At 42.4% G+C, this 20,219-nt stretch overlaps 1 protein-coding gene across 1 annotated transcript in view; it reads right to left on the reverse strand.

The window, feature by feature from the left end:
* TRAPPC3 (trafficking protein particle complex subunit 3) overlaps nucleotides 1–20,219 on the reverse strand; it is a 77,316-nt gene that overhangs the window by 12,800 nt on the left and 44,297 nt on the right. The window contains exon 3 of the mRNA XM_069223840.1: nucleotides 18,655–18,754. Coding sequence (XP_069079941.1) covers nucleotides 18,655–18,754 — 100 coding nt within the window. The remainder of the gene's footprint in view (nucleotides 1–18,654; nucleotides 18,755–20,219) is intronic.

Raw genomic sequence — 20,219 nt, forward strand, 5'->3', positions numbered from 1 at the left:
TATTTATCTACAATAGATATGAAATAATATTTGTCACAAAAATAAGAGAAACTGTAATGTGACGCAGATGAAGAAAAACACAAAAAAGAGAGAATAACAAATAGATATTGAAAAAAAGTTGTATTTGGAACAAACAACTTCATAAGTTATAATAGTCTATTGTCCATAATTATCATGTAGTTTGTTTGTTACTCATTATTGTCAGCAGCATTTCAACCCTATTTCCAAGTATGAGGGTCTCATCAGGACTTTAAAGATGTAAGGACTTCAGCAAAAGTAATGTAGTTGATTTAGATACAGGTGAGTGGTAAATAATAGGGGTGTGCGCAACTCATGTAATTTGTTGTAGTGTAATTACAGCAAAATGAAGTGGGTTTACACAGAATTATGCACATTTCCTAGGAATTATACGAGAAGTGTAACCCTGCATTATGCGTTTTTTTTTAAAGTGCAAAATCCACCCTCGCGCCCAAAATGGACCTCAGGATGCATTTTTCGCTAAGAAAGTAACGCTAAATGCAAAAGAAATAAGAAGTAACACTCTTGTGGTAGGCATTTTTACCGCAAGCTAATATAAATTACCCGAACAGGCATATTCATATAGTTTTCGTGTGTCAAAAGAGTAACGCAAATTTACCAAAATTACTCTGGTGTAATTAAAATTCGCCCAGGCATAGTCAATATGAGGGAAGCTCGTTTGTGGTCATATAATTAACAGAATGGCTAGTATCTTGTATGTGAATCAGCATGACTGGGCCTAATGTCAATAAGGTTACACATTGCAGTGCTCACCTAGATGAAACACACAATTATAATGACAGTTATAATTCATTATCTGTGAATTTGAATTATACACACCGTTAATAGACTGTAATATATTGTTTATGGAGCAGAAACAACGAATACATCTCCCCTTGAGAAATTACTTACCCCGGAGACAGAATGACCTGCATTAACTGGTTGCAAGCTGACGCAGATGAAACGCTTGTCAGAATTCTCTGTGTGAGGAGGTGTGGACAGCAATCCAATGACATGGTGCTGAAGTTTGAGTTGATATTGGCAGCTGGCCATTTTGAATCGGAGAAATGTTCTTGTTCCTGGGACCGATGGTAATATGAAAGTAGGTATCCTGTAGGTCTAAAGCAGACTTAAAGCCTTCTTTCTGCAATAATTGGAGAATTTCTTGCAGTTTCGCCATGCAAAATATCTGCTTCATGAGAAATGTATTCAACTGATGAAGATCTAACATAGGCCTCCTTTCACCTGATTATTTTTTCTCATCAGAAAAAAGCGTGAATAGAAGCCTCTATTTCACTGTGATTAAGGGTATTATGTGTATGGCCCCTTTCCATATCATTGTGGAGATCTCTGCTTGCTACAACCGTAGATGTTAAAGCCGTATTTGGATGATAGTTTTGGAAGAGGCTCTGTATGACTTCCAATGTTTGCCCCAGACATGTGAGTTTCAAGACCTGTCAATCTATTGTTATAATTTGTTACTGGATGAAGTAACAAGAGATCTTTTAGATGCTCTTTTAATCAGGCTATGGGAACCATCTATATTTTTCAGAGGAGAGTCTGATGGAGTTGGACCTGTATCTCCTTCAGCTGGAGCTATGCGTTTGTCTGATATAAGACATTTCAACTGGAGAAAAGTTCTCCTTCTTATTTGTCGTTGTTATAGGTGGCATAGTTGTCAGGATGTCCTGATGGCAATATATGAGGTGTCGCTGGAGACTACATCGGTGTAACTAATCTGAGTGGGACACCCGAAAATGTGTGAGGAGTGGTGGGTTTAAATAGAGGGGTCACAGCTGAAGGTGAAAGTGTAGGAGGAATTTCTTTCTTTTGTGTTGGGGCACAAGTTCAGGAAAGGATTTGAAAAAATCTGCTAACATCAACTACAGTCTTTAACTAGGTTTAGCTGTACCTGCATGGTAGGATGGGTGAGGTGTGAGAGCCATCTTCTATGGGTTGTTACTGTATTTCATTCTTGCTCCTGCTGTTCCTGGAGTTACCAAATAGGATCTCTGAAAGTAGGAAGTTTAGACTCATTTTCATAGAAATATGCCAGCTGAGCCTCTTCATCGCAATAGTCATCAGGGTTCTGGTATTTGACATTTGATTGGGTGCAGCTATATGCTGGCCCAAATAATTCATCCTTATCAGTCTTTAGAATCAAAAATGTGCTGGGGAGAATTTGGCTACATCTTAATCTGAAGAGTATACACCACTATTAAATGAGATGGGGTACCTCTTACTGAAATTAGGATGGCTTAACCCGTAAATGCTAAGGCTCCTCCCACTACCCCTCCATCTCCCCCCAGTGCAAAGCCCTTTTTTGGCTACTTGGGATAGTTCGCGCTTTGGGCTCTATAATGTGTGTTTCACATAAGGTATCCATGCCAAATGTGTCTCCTTTTTTTCCCCAACATCCTGGGGATTCTAAAAATACCCAAGGCTTGTGGATTCCCCGGGAAGTGACTGAGAAAATAAGCAAAATATAGCTACATTTTGTGTTTTTGAGGAAAAATAGGAAAAAAGAGCTTTGTATAAAAGTGTCTGTTTTTTCCCCCTACAACTTGCATTAATGAACGATTTGCAGTGATAAAGTCATCATCTTCCCAGCTTTCAGGAACATGCATAGCTGAATAAAACAACCTAATTTTTTACTACACTTTTGGCATTTTTCAAAGAGGTAGCCCACAGTTCCTATTGTTTGTGCAAGGGGTCATATGTGTAGTTCCCTCAAGGTTTTTCAAAAGAAACTAACTGTGGAAATAAAGAAATTTTGAAAATGAGTAGGAAAAAACAGCCATTTGTGACGTTTTCATCTGTAGCTTTTTGTCAGAATGGTCGATTTACAAAAGAAATATACCATTACGGCCACTAGACCCTTATGGTTGTGGAGATATATAGGGTTTGTAGGTTCTCCAAGAACCCAAGGTACCCAGCGCCAACAACTGACCTGTTTTTTCATTGTGTACAGAGTATGGACCAAATTCATATGGTGAACTATGTGGAGTGAAAAATGGGTATCAAGGAAACCTCTGTATTTCTGAAATGAGCACACAACATGGAATTTAGGAGCAGTGGTTATTTGTACATCTCCGAAATTGTGGGTACCTGTAATAGCATATGATTTACAGGGTATTTTTCAAAATGTCTTTCTTACACACTGGCTTACATTTGGAAGGTACAAATACAGCAAAATCCAATTGGTAATAACACATGTTCTACTATTCTACAGTCCCACATGTCTGCCGATAAAAACTGTATGTCATTTGTGTGGGTAAGACCTAGTGCCCGCAACAGGAAACAGACCAAAACATATGAATGCATCATATTTTTCCCCTGAAAACTGGCCATTTTCTTGCAAAGTGGGAAGCTGTTTATTTTGGGCCCTAGCTCAGCCAACACCTAGGGAAACCTAGCAAACTTGCACATTTGTTAAAACTAGGCAAGGAGGGGAATCCAGGGCAGGGTGACTTGTGTGACTTTCACCAGGATTTTTTTGCCCAGAATCCCTTTCAAACATTACACTTTGACAAAAAAGAACACATTTTCCTTACATTTCTGTGAGGGAAAGTTCTGGAATCTGGGGGAAGCCATTAAGTTCCTTCTAGCCAGCATTCTCCCAACTCTCTGGATAAAAATGGTACCTCACTTCTGTGGGTAAGCCTACTGCCCTTGACAGGAATCTGCCCAAAACCAACATGGATACAACACATTTTTCCACTCAAAACGGACTCTTTTTTAAAAATGGGAAGCTGTGGATTTTGGGCCCTAGATCATCCGGCACCTAAGGAAGCCAAGCAAACTTGAAATTTTAAAAAAAATTAGACACCTGGAAGAAACCAGGGTGGGGTGATTTGTGTGTCTCTCACCAAGTTTTCTTTTTCTTACCCAAAATCCCTTGCAAAGCTCAAACTTTGACTAAAAACACACACACATTTTCCTCAAATTCCTGTGATGATCCTGGAATCTGCAGTGAGCCACAAACCCTTCCACCCAGTTCCTTCAAGTCTCCAGATAAAAACTGTACCTCAATTGTGTGGGTAGGCCTAAAGCTACAACAGAAAAAGGCACAAAATGCAACATGGCTACATCACCTTTTTTCCACTCAAAGCTGACCCTTTCGTTTTTTGTTTTTTTTGCAAATTGGGTAGTTGTGGATTTTGGAACCTATGGAAACCTAGCAAACTGTTACATTTTTTAAAACTAGACATCTGGGGGAAATCCATGGTTGGGTGACTTGTCAAACTTTGGTAAAAAAAAAAAAAAAAATTGTCTTCACATTTCTGTGAACGTTCTAGAATCTGTAGGGAGCCCCATATTTCCTACCACTATGTGTTCCCACTTGTCCTCCCCAATAAGAACAGTACACCACTTTTGTGGGTGGGCAATGAGACCACAACATAAAAAGCACCTAAAGCGCTACAATAACAGATAAGCAATCGGGGTAGCTGCAGTATTTGGGCTGGGCTGTGCTGTGGAGCCTGACACCCACTGACCTCGGTTTGATACGTTCCTGTCACAAGCACTAGTCCCAGCCACACAAGTGACACAAGGTTTTTATCGGCACAAGTGGGGTAACAGTGGGTGGTCGGATTTTTGTGGATTCATGAGGATTCTGGAAGTTTCCATGACAGAAATGTAAGGAAAATGTGTGATTTCATGCATAGTTTGAAGTCTGTAGGGCATTCTGGGTAAGAACCCCCCTGGAAGCCATGCAAGGCAGACCACCCTGGATTCCCCTGGTTGTCTGGTTTTCTGAGGTTCGCATGTTTCCATGGGTTGCGGTCGAGCACAGTCCCATGTCCCGCAGCTACCCATAATGCTGATCTCCCATGTAGCGCTTTAGGGCCTGAGGTACCACCACTATCGGAAGACTTCAGGGAATGCTGGGTGGTACGAAATTTGTGGATCCCTGCAGATTCCAGACGATTTTCAAAGTTGCATGTATGCAGGGCATTGTAGGTAAGAAAATGTTGTGGGATCCTCACGAAGCACACCACCCAGGACTCCCCCAGGTGTCTAGTTTTCATATCTGTCCGGGTCTGGTAGGTTTACCCATGTAGCAGCCTACCCAAGCCTAATAAGTGCAGCCATTCACCATCACAAGTGGGAGCTAGCCACACTCTCCTCTCCCATATGTAAAAACAACGCCCAGGGGAATAAAATATCTTCTTGTTTGCCAATGGGATGAGATTTCTTAGTCTGCAGGGGAGCAGAAACACATATGAGGCTTTAGGGATGAGAGTGGGGCGGATGTTAGGATGGGCCAGACACACAGAAAAAATATATTCCTGCTACATAGTGGCCGTCTGCTGTGCCTTCCCGCTCCCTTGGGAGGGGCTGGGTGTGAATACCTCTATCTACTCTATTGAGGGGGAGAAATTCTACTTGGCTAGGAGGTGCGGAAGAGCATGGGCCAATGCCCAGGCAGGCTACCCCCGCCAAAACAAATTCTGCATAAATGTGGTCCCTGGTATGTAGTTTGGGGGGGTGGGGGGGGGGGAGAATACTGGGTTAACTGCCCCAATCCATCCCAAAGTGGCTAGAAAGAATGTCTGGCTTCTTATTGGGGTGGGGCATGGCCATCTCTATTGTGGGCAGCCCCCTCATCTACACTTTTAAAAACAAAAAATCTTGGTGCCTAGCGTGCATCCCCCCACCCAGGCCTGATTGTGGGTAACTAGCCCCATCTGCCTCCGGGGAGGCATAAAGACTGTCTCTCTTCTTTTTGGGTTGGGGATGTGTCCATACCCATGGTAGGCATATGTTTTAATATATAAATATTCCCTGCCGTCTGGTGGGCTTTCTGCCATCCTGGGGAGCAGACAAGGGGTAATTACCCCCATCTGCCCTCCATTTATTTTAATTTAAAAATAGACCCTGGTGTCTAGTGGGCTTTCTGCCCCTCGGGGAGGGCAGAATGTCTGATCTAGTATGGGGGTGGGGCAAGCACAAGCCCTTGTCCAAGGGGCCGCTCTCCCAAAATCGCTGGTGTTTAGTGGGTGGATCTCTGCTTGGGGCTTACTCGCCTATGGCGATCCCCAAGCAGGGATCCACTGGGCAGAGATATCATTGGAAAGGGGAGATTTTTCACTTTTCAATGATATCTCTCCCACCCCAATTAATGCCTGGGGTGCTAGATATGCCGAGAACTGATGCAGTGAAAGTAAAACGAGCCCATGGGCTTGTTTTACTTTTACTTTAGTGTAATGGCGTCAGCGTAAAAAAAAACGACTTGGGATGCTAAGGGAAGCGCTTCCCGAGCAGCTCGAGTTCAAAATATAATAAGGGAATCCCACTGGTGCTCTGCACCAGAGGGGCCTTTATATGCCTCCCAGTGTTGGCGAATGGCCGACAAACACACTGGGGAAGTAGTGTGGGTGTCAGCCATTGACCGACACCTGCTCTAAAGGGGTTAAGAGAATATGTTTGCTCTGTGGTGGTGTCATTCACGGTGTGTTCATATCATCGATGAGATAGTAATTGATGAGGTATTCAAATGTAGATAGTTTATTCGACACTGCAGTCGCCGATATAGTCGATGTTGCCTTTGTTGGCGCTCATGACACCACAGTAGACGCTTTCTTGAGCAATGTGTCATGTTTCTTGACTGATGATAATCCCGTAGAGGACATCTTTGCCTTTGATAGTCCTGAAGACTAAGGTTTAAACAACTAAGTACCTTTATTCCACACCTGAGGTAGTTTTTATCTTTGGTGTCAGTATCGCTGACATTGGCTTGGATCCGAGTCTGCCAATTGGAACTATCTCCTCAGATAAAGTACTGACATCCCTTGCATTCGTGATTCTTGTGAACTGTTTTTTGGAAGTTCCTTGGAAGTAGATCGAAATTTGTCAGACCTTGAAGATTCAAGGAGTCTATCATCACAATGCGTCCATATGTGGTGTTTTTTACGTCCTTTTGAGGAGCCATCTGATTCTTCTTCAGAAGGTGCTTCCTTGGAATTTGCCTTATGTAGCCAGATTAAAAGCTCTCCCTCTTTCTTTATGAGAGTTTTAGTTGAAGAAGTGCAGCTTTATAGTTAGGATAAAGGCAATAAATACACTCTTTGTGAAGGTCCTCAAAGTGAAGCCTCTTTTTGCCACATGTCCGACAAGGCCCAAAAGGACATATATTTTTAGATGTATCAGACATTGTTTGAATCATTGACAGGTGGAAATATTCACTAAATTGCAACAGGTAAGGTTGTAAATGTCACTTTTCTGTAAGAAACTGAGCAAAGCCCAGAATACTCCCTTCACAAACAAATCACAATTGAAATCTGAAGGATAGTGGCCTCACAGAGTGTGTCTCTGATTAGTTTAAGTTTAGTTATTTTTCAATGATGTGAAGGGCGTCTAATGAGCCTTTGTTGCAGCTCAGCAGGACTATGTTTTACATAGTACTAGTGTTTAGATGTTTTCACTGAACTCCCATCTCGTTGACAGGGATAATTTAAGCATCTGAATCTATGAAAGATCTAATTCCTGAGAAATGTTATGTCTAAAAGGGATAACAGTCAAAAAATGTAGAGCTAAATTGTAATGAGGCGAAGCTGATAACAGGAGAGACAGAAGGGCCAGCAAACAGGAAAAACTGAAGGTACTGTGAATGCAATGGTCTTCCACAAAACACTAGTACTTCAACAGATACCATGACAGTCCATTGAGAATAGCCAGCCTGTACATTACAATCCATTCTACTATAGAAAACTACACATGCAAGAGAAAGCATTAATTTGATAACATCCTGTGCATAGATTCATTTAAAACCTCCTTGACATCAGAAATGTATCTCCACTCTATAGGTCAGCAATTTGTTCTGATGCTTGAACATCAGTTTACTTACACTCTACACACGACAAACTATCAACCTGCAGTGTTTTAAAATGTACAAAAAACTATGTGAACAAAAGAAGCCATATTGGGTTACTACACCATATCTTTGCAAACCTGCTGCTTAAGACTCTGAAAGAGTCTAAGCATCTTTGAATGCTAAGGCATATAGCTTCTTCATGTTGATGTTTCAATAAAAAAAATTAAAAAAGGTGTCAATAACTTTTACAGAAATCTTTCTTGAACAGTTACAATAATCAAGACACCTTTAGAATATCAAGAAGCCCATCTGAAAAACTGTGTACAGCTGTTAAGGGTTCAGGGGAAACCATCAACAGACTTGTGCAACTTTCAGCTGCTGTATTCCCACTGTTCACCTAAACATACTCTAATAAAGTTATTCCAAGGACTCTAGGGAGGAATTTGTAGGAAAAACTGAATGAAGCATGGAAGGTTGTGTGGTGTGTAGATCAGTGGGAATGTTTATCTTATAGTGTAGGACAGAGTATTATTTGTTCCAATAAGCGCAATTGGCAGCAACTTTGGCACTGTCTAATGATATGGAGAAACACTGCATGATGCCAACCCCTCTCAGCCCACCCCCTAGTTCAATGCCGACCCTTCTCTGGCTTCCTCTAAATCCATCAGCTTCTAATTTAGCGTTGTTGATTGGATAGAGAAACAATTGTACCAATAACATACCATTTCATGAGCGATCCAACCTAGTTTTGGATCAAAGAGGTTAGCAGTAACAGGTCTGAGATGGAGTGTAAAACTATGCTGAGAAAGACTGAGTGTACAAGTTGGCAATCGATCTGCTCTAGCTTCTGATATAAAATTCACAGGACACAAACACATGGACACTCAGTAACTCAGCAAAGCACCAACAGGCTGCAGACCAGATGATCCTGAAAGAAGCAAAGCCAGAAACACCATATGCTGTGGATTGGACGGCTTTGCACAAGTATAGTGGCCAGTGCCTGCACTCAGCTGGTATTACTTGGGAGATGTTTGAATCCCGCTGTGGTTGATATTAAACGTTATCCCTGAAATGTTGGAAAGTATATCACAAATGCAACTGCATGAGATTCAGCTGAGCCCAGCGTGCACCACTCACACATGGACCATCACAGCACAGCTCAAAGGAACAGCACTCAGGAACTGAAAGTAAACAACCAAGCATCTTTAATAAAATCAATTGGAAGAAAAATAAAACAAAACAAGATTACATTTAGAACATAAGTATACAAATATTTGTTTATATAGTATTTGATGGAATGTTGTAGTATACTGTGTTATTACAGTGTCAGTTGTCTTTTGAAGGGGGACCTGCATATTCTTAATTACATTCCAAATATCGATGACAACCCAGGAAACAATTTTACAAATCAGATATTAAGAAAATGCCATCACTTTTAAGCTCCAGCTGTCTACAGTGCAGTGATTATATGAAAAATATTGTTTTCTTGCACTGGCTTCAGTGCATCTGAATTGAATAATAAAACAATCCCACGACCGACAGCACGTTTCTGCAAGGGGGGAAAGCGGAGTGTGAAAAGTGGAGCTAATTTTTCGGAACTTTTTCCAAGACATTGCATGAAATTAAGCTAAACTGTGCTTTTAGAACAAAATTTATGAGTAAAACAATTGTCTTTTCACACAAGGGCAAACTTCACACAAAAAAGGCAAACAAGATACTGGTAGAAGACTGGTTTGGGATAAAATGTCTAAAAAAATTTCATAGAAAACTGCCTTTCGCAGGCCAAATTAAGCAAAACCTCAATGACATTTTTTGGAAAATCTTGGAAATTTTGCATAACATGAATTTCACCAATTTGAATACGATACCTGCTTTATAGCACTCTGCTCTATAGGTTTTAGAAAGTACTCACAGGCTTACAATTTCCACACTTGGAATGAACTGCAGCAATCAAATAATGCTTAAGTTGCAATTGGTTCATGCCTTGGGAAGCTTGGCTTAGTTTTGTGGTTAAAATCATTTCTAGAATTTAAATTATTTAAACTTTTAATTAAGTTGTGTTATATGCACGGGAATGAATGGCACTCATTTTACCTTGATGTGGTCTGTTCTTTAGAAAAAATGCTAAAATAAACAAGCATTTGCAGTGCAACAGGTACTCGCATTTCTGCGAGTTAGAGCTATTGGTGTTGTAAATGACAATGTCTTTTACCCATGTGTTTTGGTTTGGAGTGTAGTGGATGTATGCCAGGTGCCAGGAACCCTCCCAGGTCTGTCGATGGTATGCCAGCAACCCTCCCAGGTCTGTCGATGGTATGCCAGCAACCCTCCCAGGTCTGTCGCTGCAGAAGAGAGGACACAACAAAGCTGCCGTCTTAGCAGTGTTTTTGCCTCATTCCTATAGACTGGCTATGATACCGTAGAGATGCAACCCTTTCCAGGGTGTTTACCTAAACTTTTATAACACCAAACAAGCCACAAAGAGGCACCTTTGTGGCAATTAACCCAGAGAACAAGGGGGTCAAAAGAGTTAGGAGCAAAGAAAAGGGGGCAGCCATATATTTCTGTGTTAAACTTGTAAAGGAATTATTCCTCTACCTTGGCAATACCAGCCTTACAATGACTGTATACAAAGAGAATAACATAAGAAGCAGTTTAACTGCAAATTAATTACAGCGATTTTGTTAAGAATGGCATCTGCTTCACAGTGCTATGAAATGGCAGAACCTGTATTACCAAGCCCAATATTTTAAAAACTAGTTATTCCCAGACTGCCCCAACACGCACCAGACAAAGAACCATAGGAGAGAAGATGTGGCGTAAGGGCCAGTGCTGCCGACCTTGGAGTTGGGGAACACAGTTCGAGTCTCGGCGCCGGCTCAACATCCTGTGATTCTCGGCAAATCACTTAATCTCCCAGTGCTACCAAGAACGAATGTGTTCTTGTGTAACGTAACTTAGGTAAAGCGCTGTAATACCTTTGTATCAAGTTTGCGCTAACTGAACTCTATTTGAAGAGGCCCATCCAAAGGTTAGATGTTTTTTGCTATCAAGCTTGAGGCCGTGAAGTTCTTGGGTCTGGAGTCACGACTCCTTTTGCACTATTTTGGAGACAACACCTTTCGCCATCTTCTTGCCTAGAACTAACCCTATGTGCTTGGTCGGTGAACCTGCGGAGGTTATCCAGAGCCCGTGCTATCACCCAATGGTAAGCTCTACTCAAGTCAGTTGGTTATGGCAGCCACTGCAGAGGTCTTGACAGAACGAGAATGTCACAGATTAAAACCTTGACATAGCTTTTTCACCTCATCATCTCTGCAAGGTCGTTTTCAAATGAATGATTGAATTATAGTGATTTTGTTACGAATAGCACCTGCTTTACAGCGCTATGAAAAAGCAGAACCTGTATTACCAAGCGCTATATATTTTTTTAAAAAAAGTTATTCCCAGACTGCCCCAACATGCACCAGACAAAGAACCCTAGGGGACAGGATGTGGCGAAAGGGCCAGAGCTGCCAACTGTGGAGTTGGGAAACACGGTTCGAGTCTAGGCGCCGGCTCAACAGCCTGTGATTCTAGGCAAATCACTTAATCTCCAATTGCAACCAAAAACAAATGTAACCAGTGCACACGTAAAGCTCTGTAATGCCTTTGTATCGCGTTTGCGCTATATAAACCTGCAATAAATAAATAAATCCCTCCCATACCTTTGTGTCAAGTTTGCCCTACATAAAACTACAAAAAAAAAAAAGCCCCTGCAGACATCGCAAAGAAACAGTAAGATGCCCGAAACCAAGGAAGATGAAGAGACAACATACCGCCATGAGTGAAGCAGCGAGGCAAAAGAAAAAATAGTGCGCCACACTAAGGTACCTTCCCAGTTGTGCAGTCATTCACATAAAGCACTTACCAACGACATCAAGGGATTTTTGAAAGGCACGGCCAGGATCAAATGAAAGTGATGGGTGGGGTTAAAGCCCTCATAATAGATTACAACATGTTGAGAAGAGCAGCACTTGCGCACTGCTATGCTTGAGCTAAAAAGCACTAAAACTTCACGGTAAAAATATGAAGTATCTTTTTAGTAGACCGGGCCAGCAAGACTCTCCAATGTCAATAATTGGCAGTCACCACTCTTGTAATTCATCAAACAACAAGACCCATCCTTCATCACTCGTGTCTTTACAGTTGGTGTAGTCAAAGTGGGAATGGAAATGTATTTATTTATACTATTTATAAAGCAGAGGCCAGTGGCGGCTGGCATGTAAGAGAGTGGTGGGGCGGGCAAATGAGGGTGGGGGGGTTGGTAAAATGAATAAAAGAAAAAGCCACTTACCTTCCTGGCTTGCTGAACAAGGTCCTCCTCGCTCCAGGGTTCCAGTCTTCTCTCCCCTAACCAATCCTGGTGCTGCTCTCATGCTGTTAACCAGCATGAGAGAAGCACTTGGACTGGAGGGAGCGGCCTCTCTCAGTGCTCTTAAGAGCACTGGGGGCTTTTCCTTTCTCTAACCCAGCTGTCTTAAAAATTTAAAATGTGCATGTCTAACTGGCTGTCAAAAGTCAGCCAGCCACAAGGACATGCACACTTAAAACTTAAGTGAACGGCTTCCTGCTGCCACTCAGAAGAAATTGCCCCACCCCGTCCTGTTTGGGATGGGTAGGTGAAAAACAACGTGGTAATAAATTAACTTTATTGCCATTTTATTTTTCATCTCTGGGGGCTTTTCTTGGGCATTTATTAGCAGTGCGACGGTCCTCCACTATAATGAAGGAGCCGCTCCTGTCAGAGACTTAGCCAAAAAGACAAATGAGCGCTTTACACAGAATAGATGTTATGTATTGGTGAGAGAAGAGGGGGTGGAGAACGTGGGTTGGAATGATGAATGGTTGCCTTGCACTGTGGATTTGATATGAGGCGGCTGGGACAGCGGAGGTGAGGAGCAGAAGGGAGGATGTGGTATGCTGTGACCACGAATAAACCTAAAAGAAACCTTTACCGACTGCTGTGTGCTCTGTCCCCTCATCACAAATTAGCGATGAGGATTGGAGAAGCACATCACACTGAATGAAACTGCTGCCTAATATTCACTTCAGTATGTACATTCTTGAGAAACTGAAGAGGATGTAACTTGGACGAAGGACGTCAACCTCCAGTAAGCAATCTTTTCGTTCAGGGGTTAAGGTGCGAGAGAGGCAAAGGTGTCAAGCGAGACTGACTTTTAGTGGGCATTTAACCACTGGCGCATTTATAGGCTGCAGGCAGGGGTATTTAGCCGGAGTCTTGCGGAATGTGTAAACTTAATTACGGCCTTTAGGTAGTGTTTCGACAATGAGCGCCACACTCTGCATTGTGAAGTAACCTTTAATTGGACATGAAAGTGGCATTCTTAATATTATTGTTATTCGTAATTTGCCAGCGGACACGACCCGAGTGCATGTCTTGCGTGAGGCTTAGTGCCACGAGAGTTTCAGTTACAGCGTCCATCTGCTTTCTCATTCTACAAATATGAGCGATGAGCGCAATTATCTCAATGTACAGTATTCCCAGCAGAGGTGCGGCGCGCGCAGCATGTGGCTGATTTGTTCGACTGACTGAGATCGCTTGATGGAAACTCAAGCCTTACCTTGGCTCTAAGTGTAGTGTGGCAGAGGGGAGTCTGCTGACTGAGAGCCTTTTTCAACATTACAAGCATCTCCATCCTTTTAATGTCTAGCGGACCGAATCATATTGAGTTCCTTGTATCTCTCCAGTGCAGTGGTGCATCGTGGGCGCTCTTCACTGATTGGCAGTTCATTAAAAGAAGCCTCTCAATTGGCCCAGCCATCTCTTTTGTCATTAGTCTTCCATTTACGAAATTGTAATAGCAATGGTCAAATTGGGCCTTTTATTATACACTTTCTCTGCACAGTTATAATTTATGGAATTTAACTTCCTTCTTTTCAGTTATTTTCAGTTCAACATAGGCTCCTTAGAAAACTGCTATTGTTGCACCTACTGCTGTAAGCAAACAGAAGTTGTTTTAAGTTTTAGCATATCCAAAGTTTTAACATGCAGTCTGACATTTAGCAATTTCAGTTTTGCCAGAACCAGGTGCACCCAGACTTAAGTGGAAACAATGGTTCAGCATGTTTGAAACCTATTTATTGGCCATTGATGGGGTTAATTTTCCTGCTGTCAGGATAAAAACTATTTTGTACAGTTGTCTAGGATCAGAGAGTCAAATAATTTTAAATTACCAGCCCGAAGTGAGATCACCAACTGGCACTGAAATGGGACGTGTACACGGAAGCAATAATAAGACTTGAGAAACATTTTAAGGATGATTTGAGTATCATCTAATAAGACACAAGTTTTTTTTTTTTTATCTCTGATTGAGTTCCCTGAATCCCCCTGGGAGGAATTGGGAATTGCCTTCATTGGTCCCATGAACAGCTTGGGTTAAAATTTGAGGGTTGTTCTGGTGGTGGTGGATTACCGCTCCAAGTGGGCTGCATAAATTTTTTTTAGGGAACCTAACGCAAGTAATGTCATGCACTTTTTAAGAGGTTTGTTTTACTGTGGAGGGGTGTTCTCAGTTTTGATCACAGACAATGGGGTGTAGTTTAAGTCCAGTCAAAAGCAGATTTTTTTGAAAGATCAAGGAATTAAACATCTCACCACAGCCTTGTACAGCCGACAGGGGAACAACATGGTTGAAAGGGTTAACCATATGGTGAAGGAGACTATACAGTTGGCAGTTTCCTCTGAGTTGAATACTGAAAAAAAAGTAGCAGAAAGGATTTGGAGCTACCACAATACTCCATATGCTACTACAGGTATTCACCCTTTTGTGGATTTCCAAAGTGGGTGGTAGAAAGAACAGTGTCTTCGCCAAAACTGGAAGAGGTCAAATCCAAGGTGAGAGAACAACAAATGAGGAGTAAGGAAGGATATGATCATTTAAAAAATGTGAAGGAAGTGGATTTTCAAGTTGGGGGGGTCATGTAAGAGTGAGGAAACTGTGAGGTGGCAAGTGATTTCTCAAAATATTTTCCTAGAACCACAGTGGTGGAAGTCTCCAAACACTCGATTAAGGCTGAGGGAGGTAAAAGGTGACACAAAAGAGATGTGGCCAAAGTAAGGGGCAAGGGGGGGCAGACACTGGAAGTACATAAGGTTGGAGTTATGATATTTCAATCAACACACCTGAGAAGTTAAGCATGTCTATGGACGATGCAGGAATGAAAGTACTGTGTGGTTCATCTGGGTCACAGAGGACTGGGGTTGAGTCCAATAAGGTTGTTGTACACAAACCTAGAAGAGAAGTTGCCAAAACTAAGCATTTGAAGGACTATATTTTGGGCTGATTTTTGTTGAATTATGCCATGTCGTTCTTTTTCATGCTTTCTAATTAGATTACTCCTTAACCTTATTCTTCTGTTTCAGGTAATGTCGGCCATATAATGTCTCTTGTCATTAATTATATTACATAAATTTGTTTTGTTCCTTTTTTAGGTTTGTTTGTGGAGGATGGAGACGAGTTATGTTCTGGTGAGTGAGGGTGGAGGAGAACATGGGTTGGAATGTTGAAAGGCTGCCTAGGACTGTGGATTCGATTTGAGGGAGTTGGGACAGTGGAGGCGAGGAGCAAGACAAGGAAAGACGTGGTGTGCTGTAAAAAAAAACCTTTACCAACTGCTGTGTGCTCTGTTCTCTCATCACAATAGAGTAACAGTACATTTATTATGGAATATATCAGAGACAGTGGTAACAGAAACACACACACACACACACACACACGCGCACACGCGCACACACACACACACACACACACACACACACATATATATTTACCAGTGGCAGTTATAGGTTATAGTTAGGACCATGTTCCATGAGAAGAGGATTTGGCTTGCTCATAACTTTGGTGCCATTGGATGAATATTCACAAAACTCTTAAAAACAAAGTCACATCCACCTCAGCTCCTTCCTGGAATGTTTCGGGGTGATTGGTCAAGCAGGGACAGAAAAAGGTGGGTCCCAAAATGTGTTCTCCCCATTCATTTTTCCGTAGGAAATTTAGACACAGCTACAGCCCAAATGGTTGAATGGATTAACACCAAATTTGTCAGAGTTAGATCTTGGTTCAGAATGTGTGCTTTTTGTGATTTGGTTTAAGTCCATTTAGTAGTTCTTGAGAAATTCACCTTCAAACTATGTGTATATATCACACTGCAGAGGATCTGCAGAGCCAACAGATCTCAAGATGAGATCTGACTGGCTGCCACCACATCAAGAACGATGTGGCAGCAGTCATATTGGGACACAGGATTGTGTCCTGAATTCTATAAAAACAAAATTAAAAAAGATAGGGACGCCCTGTCTCCCTAGGTCTGGTGATAGAGGTCCCAGAGAGATGCCCCCTCACACTCCCAGTGAGGGTCCAAAAAATGTTTTTAAACAAATTTGCTGCGCATCTTTGAATTCAGCCCCAAAATTGGAAAAGAAACAATTGCTTGAAACCTGCCCCACTCCACCCCGGGGTAGGTCTGGACCCAGGGAGCGGCACATGTGTAAATTTTTGGGAGAGGGCGTGTGCCCCCCCTCCTAGAGCCTCCCTCAGACTCTAGGGACCCCATCCTCTGAGGATGATTGAAAATTGAAGGGCAGGGTGCACGCAGCCGAGCCTCCAAGGGCCCTGGGGAGACCATCCCCTGAAAACATTATTTTCAAAAGCAAGAGGGGAGTGCATCTCCTTCCCAAGCCTGAAAAGGCCCCAGGAATCTCAACCCCTGGGGCCGGGTCCATTGCTGTGTCCTAGGGAGCACAGGCCAGGAAAAAAAGTGGGCTCGCACCCGGTGGGAGTTGCAAAAATGCACCTGCTAGGTGGGAGCACACATTTTTTCTCCTGCTCTTGTGGGCAGGGATACGGAGATTGTTCCTGCCCAGTGGGAGCACAGAAAACAATTTGCTCCTGCCAGGCAAGAGCAAGACTGGCTCCGTGCAGTCAGGGAGCCAGAGGACAACGGGATACCTGGGGCTCCCCCTGCTGCCTCCAATGTTCTGTGTTGTGTGAGGTACAAGGGAATCCACCAAAGACCCGTGGGAAATGGATTTCCCAGGGCCAGTATTCCTCAAAAGGCCCCGGGTTCAGTCTCAGGGGAGCACCGCCCCTCCTCTCAAAAAAGAATATGGCCCTGGGGGAAGGGGTTTCCCCTGGGCCTGTAAAGCTCAGTTAGAGGGCCTGCAGACCCCTTGCCCTTAAAATAATGATTACAGCCCTGGGGCCTGGTGTCCCTGGGGCCTGCAAAGGCTTGAGGAGGGAAGCTTCATATGCTCCTGCCTAATAATTGCTTCCCCAGAGACTCCCACCACAAAATAAAATCTGGGTGGCCAAGGTGGGCAGTGAAACACCCCAAAAAAAAATGAAAATGAGAATAATACAATCCTAATGTGTAGTTATGGTTAGGTCAGACTTTTTTGTTTTCTTAATGACTTTGGCGCCATTTGGCGAATCTGCATGAAACATTAGAAAAAACCAAAGTTCATCCACTTTGGCTCCCTCATGGAACATTTAGAGTTGATCCTTCAAGCGGGGGCAAAGAAAGAGAGGGCAGGGGGTCACAAAAGTGGAATTTCCCATTTTCACTCCCATAGAAAGGCTTGCTCTCAGATACAGTAAAAACACCTGAGCAGAATTCCACCAAACTTGGCACAAAGTTAGACCTCCACTCAAAAAGTGTTTTTTTTGTGAGTTGGTGTGAATACGTTCAGCCATTTTCGAGAAATTACAGTGTAACGAGGGGTTTGGGTGGGGGATGAAGGGGTTAACTCTCAGCAAAAGTTAAGAGATATCTGAGCCATTGGGTCCCACAGTACTCCTGCAACAAAAATGTAAAAAAACAGGTACTTCAGAGCGATTGATGTGTCTCTTACTATAGTCAGTCATTTCAGCACCGGTACCAAAACTATCTGTTTGGTTGTCCACAAACACTGGAAGAAAATGTTGCAGCTGCCATTATAAGGAACTCGAGTTAAAAAGAAAAAAGAAACAAAAAACCTTTCAAAAGGGCCGATTGGGTGAGGGGTGGTGGTGGGGGGGGGGGGGGGGGGGGGGTGAGCACACCCTGGCCCCAAGGCCAGTAATAAGTCATAACTGATGTAGTTAATATATTAGGTCTCAAGCAGTGCATGACGGGGCACAAGTTATAGTTTACCGAACTGGCAAATTTCAGTGCTTTTTTGCATTTTAAAAATAAGTTCAAATCCCATTTCAACACCTAACTACATCACCACCTTGGGTTTTTTTGGTATATGTTTTTTTGGAGAGAAGGCGGGTTAAGATTATTTTTTAACATGTTAAGCTCTTTTTACCAAGCCTTATTAAAACATTACTTTAACCTCTGTTTTTTCAGTGAAAATAAATATGTATTACATAAGTATATATAGGTATGATAGGGATGAAGGTGGAATTGATGTGGAAAGTGTTTCAGTATACGAAGCTGACTGTACGCATCCATCCAGTTCCCATGAAAGCTCATATTTTAATCTCTTAGGGGATCATAAACAATCCTTGTCTACTTCAGATAACTAACTGGAGCATCACAGGGTCAAAAAGCTGCCAGACTGGCATTTTGACAAAATAGTTGTAGCCATAATTTAACTATCAGTACTGGATCACAAAGTTGGGTATCACATGACTACAGAACATAAATGTAGGTATGACTGCCAACTGTCTAGGAAAAACAAATCGATTTTTTAAAACATATTTCAAAGCACTGGACATCCGCACTGGTTGATCTCTCAGGCAAAAGCACATTTCTGGTGGTGGGTCCATTATTACCTTGGCGATGACATCAGCAGTTTCCCGGAAATCATGACATCGACCAACGCTAGACCGAGCTAGGAAATCTTCTATTAGCCGCACCCCTATGTTGTAGCCCCTGTTATATGGAAAAAAACAAGGATGAGTGATGACATCATATACAGCTGAATGCTGCCCCTCCAATAAAAAAGTAAAATAACACGAAGGCGCAAATGATCAGTTTAAGAGATAGGGATATTCTTCATACAACTTCAAAAATAGAGATTACTGTGCAAAAAGGACAGCAATCTGAGCTTTGCCACCAATAAAAGCCAACGTATTTGCCTAATGCTCTTACATACACTATTGAGAAGGCATCAATACAAATACATAACTGCTGGTACAGCGAGTCAACGTGTGGGTCACCTGCTGCACAGATCTGCGAGTAACAGATTACGATTTCAAAAAGATTCAGGGCAGATCATGGTGTGATAGCTAGGAAGGATGCTTACAGATGTAAGCATTCACTCCTAACCTACGGTGTGACTGGCTGCTTGTAAGTTTGAATCCTAGCATGGACAACCCAGCTGTTCATCAAATACATGAAGGAGGTGTATCAAAGCACTTTGCTGTTGTAAAGATGTAGATGTAGAACATTTTAGGCTTTACAACTGGAAAACCCTAAGACACAATATACATTACAAGTTGCAAATATTTTTGTTAATCGCACTGCAACTCCTTGCAATTCAGAAAGGGGTTTTTCTCTCAAAAATCAAAATGTAATTTATTGAAGACCTGCAATCGCCACTGCAGTCGCAAACCATTATTGGCGTATCGACTCACCAAAGGTATCGGTATTGTACTTGAAAGGAGCAAGCTAGCCCTGAAAGAGAGCTCCAACTTCACGAACGTGGACTCGGGCACAAGTGCGAGCACGCACCAGTTCAGGTAACTGCTACATAGTACCCCTAAGGCCCTTTGCTTAGTGATACTTTTGATTTTATTTGAAACTTCTTTACCTTTAAACAACTTGGGCTGCAAATTCCGAATAGACTGCAACTGTTAAAGGCGAATGAGCATGCACCTGTGAACTTTGATGAACATTTGTCACACATTTCATTGTTTGAAGCATCACTGGACAACTACCTTCTACAACTTATTGGCTCCTGGGTTTGTAGTTCCCAAAATCTGGCTGGGAAGGAACCAGTGGTGCTGCACAGCCATACCATTAGAAGAATTCAGTCAACCTAAATATGGATACAGTAACACAACATGACGAGAGTTTCTAGTCAGCCTAATTTCAGAATTAATGGCATTTTCCTGGCTGATTAATTCAACCAGGCAAATGACTTTCACAAAATGATTCAAGAATGTTTTAATTCTGGCTTGCAGTCATCATTCTCTTTTATCTCCAAATCATTATCTTGGGAGTTTCAAATTCGTCCCTTTTTTTTGCCTGCCATCTCGAGAACAACCAGTTCTGGAGCTTACTGAGCCTTCCCCCTCGGTGTGCAAGCTTGCACCTTTCATCCTCTGCTTTTTTTGCTACTTGTGCAAGGCAGAGGATCCCGGACCCTTGCTATTTCTCGCTCCTGTGTCCTCAC

The sequence above is a fragment of the Pleurodeles waltl genome, chromosome 3_1 (genome assembly GCF_031143425.1).
Source record: "Pleurodeles waltl isolate 20211129_DDA chromosome 3_1, aPleWal1.hap1.20221129, whole genome shotgun sequence".
Lineage (NCBI taxonomy): Eukaryota > Metazoa > Chordata > Amphibia > Caudata > Salamandridae > Pleurodeles > Pleurodeles waltl.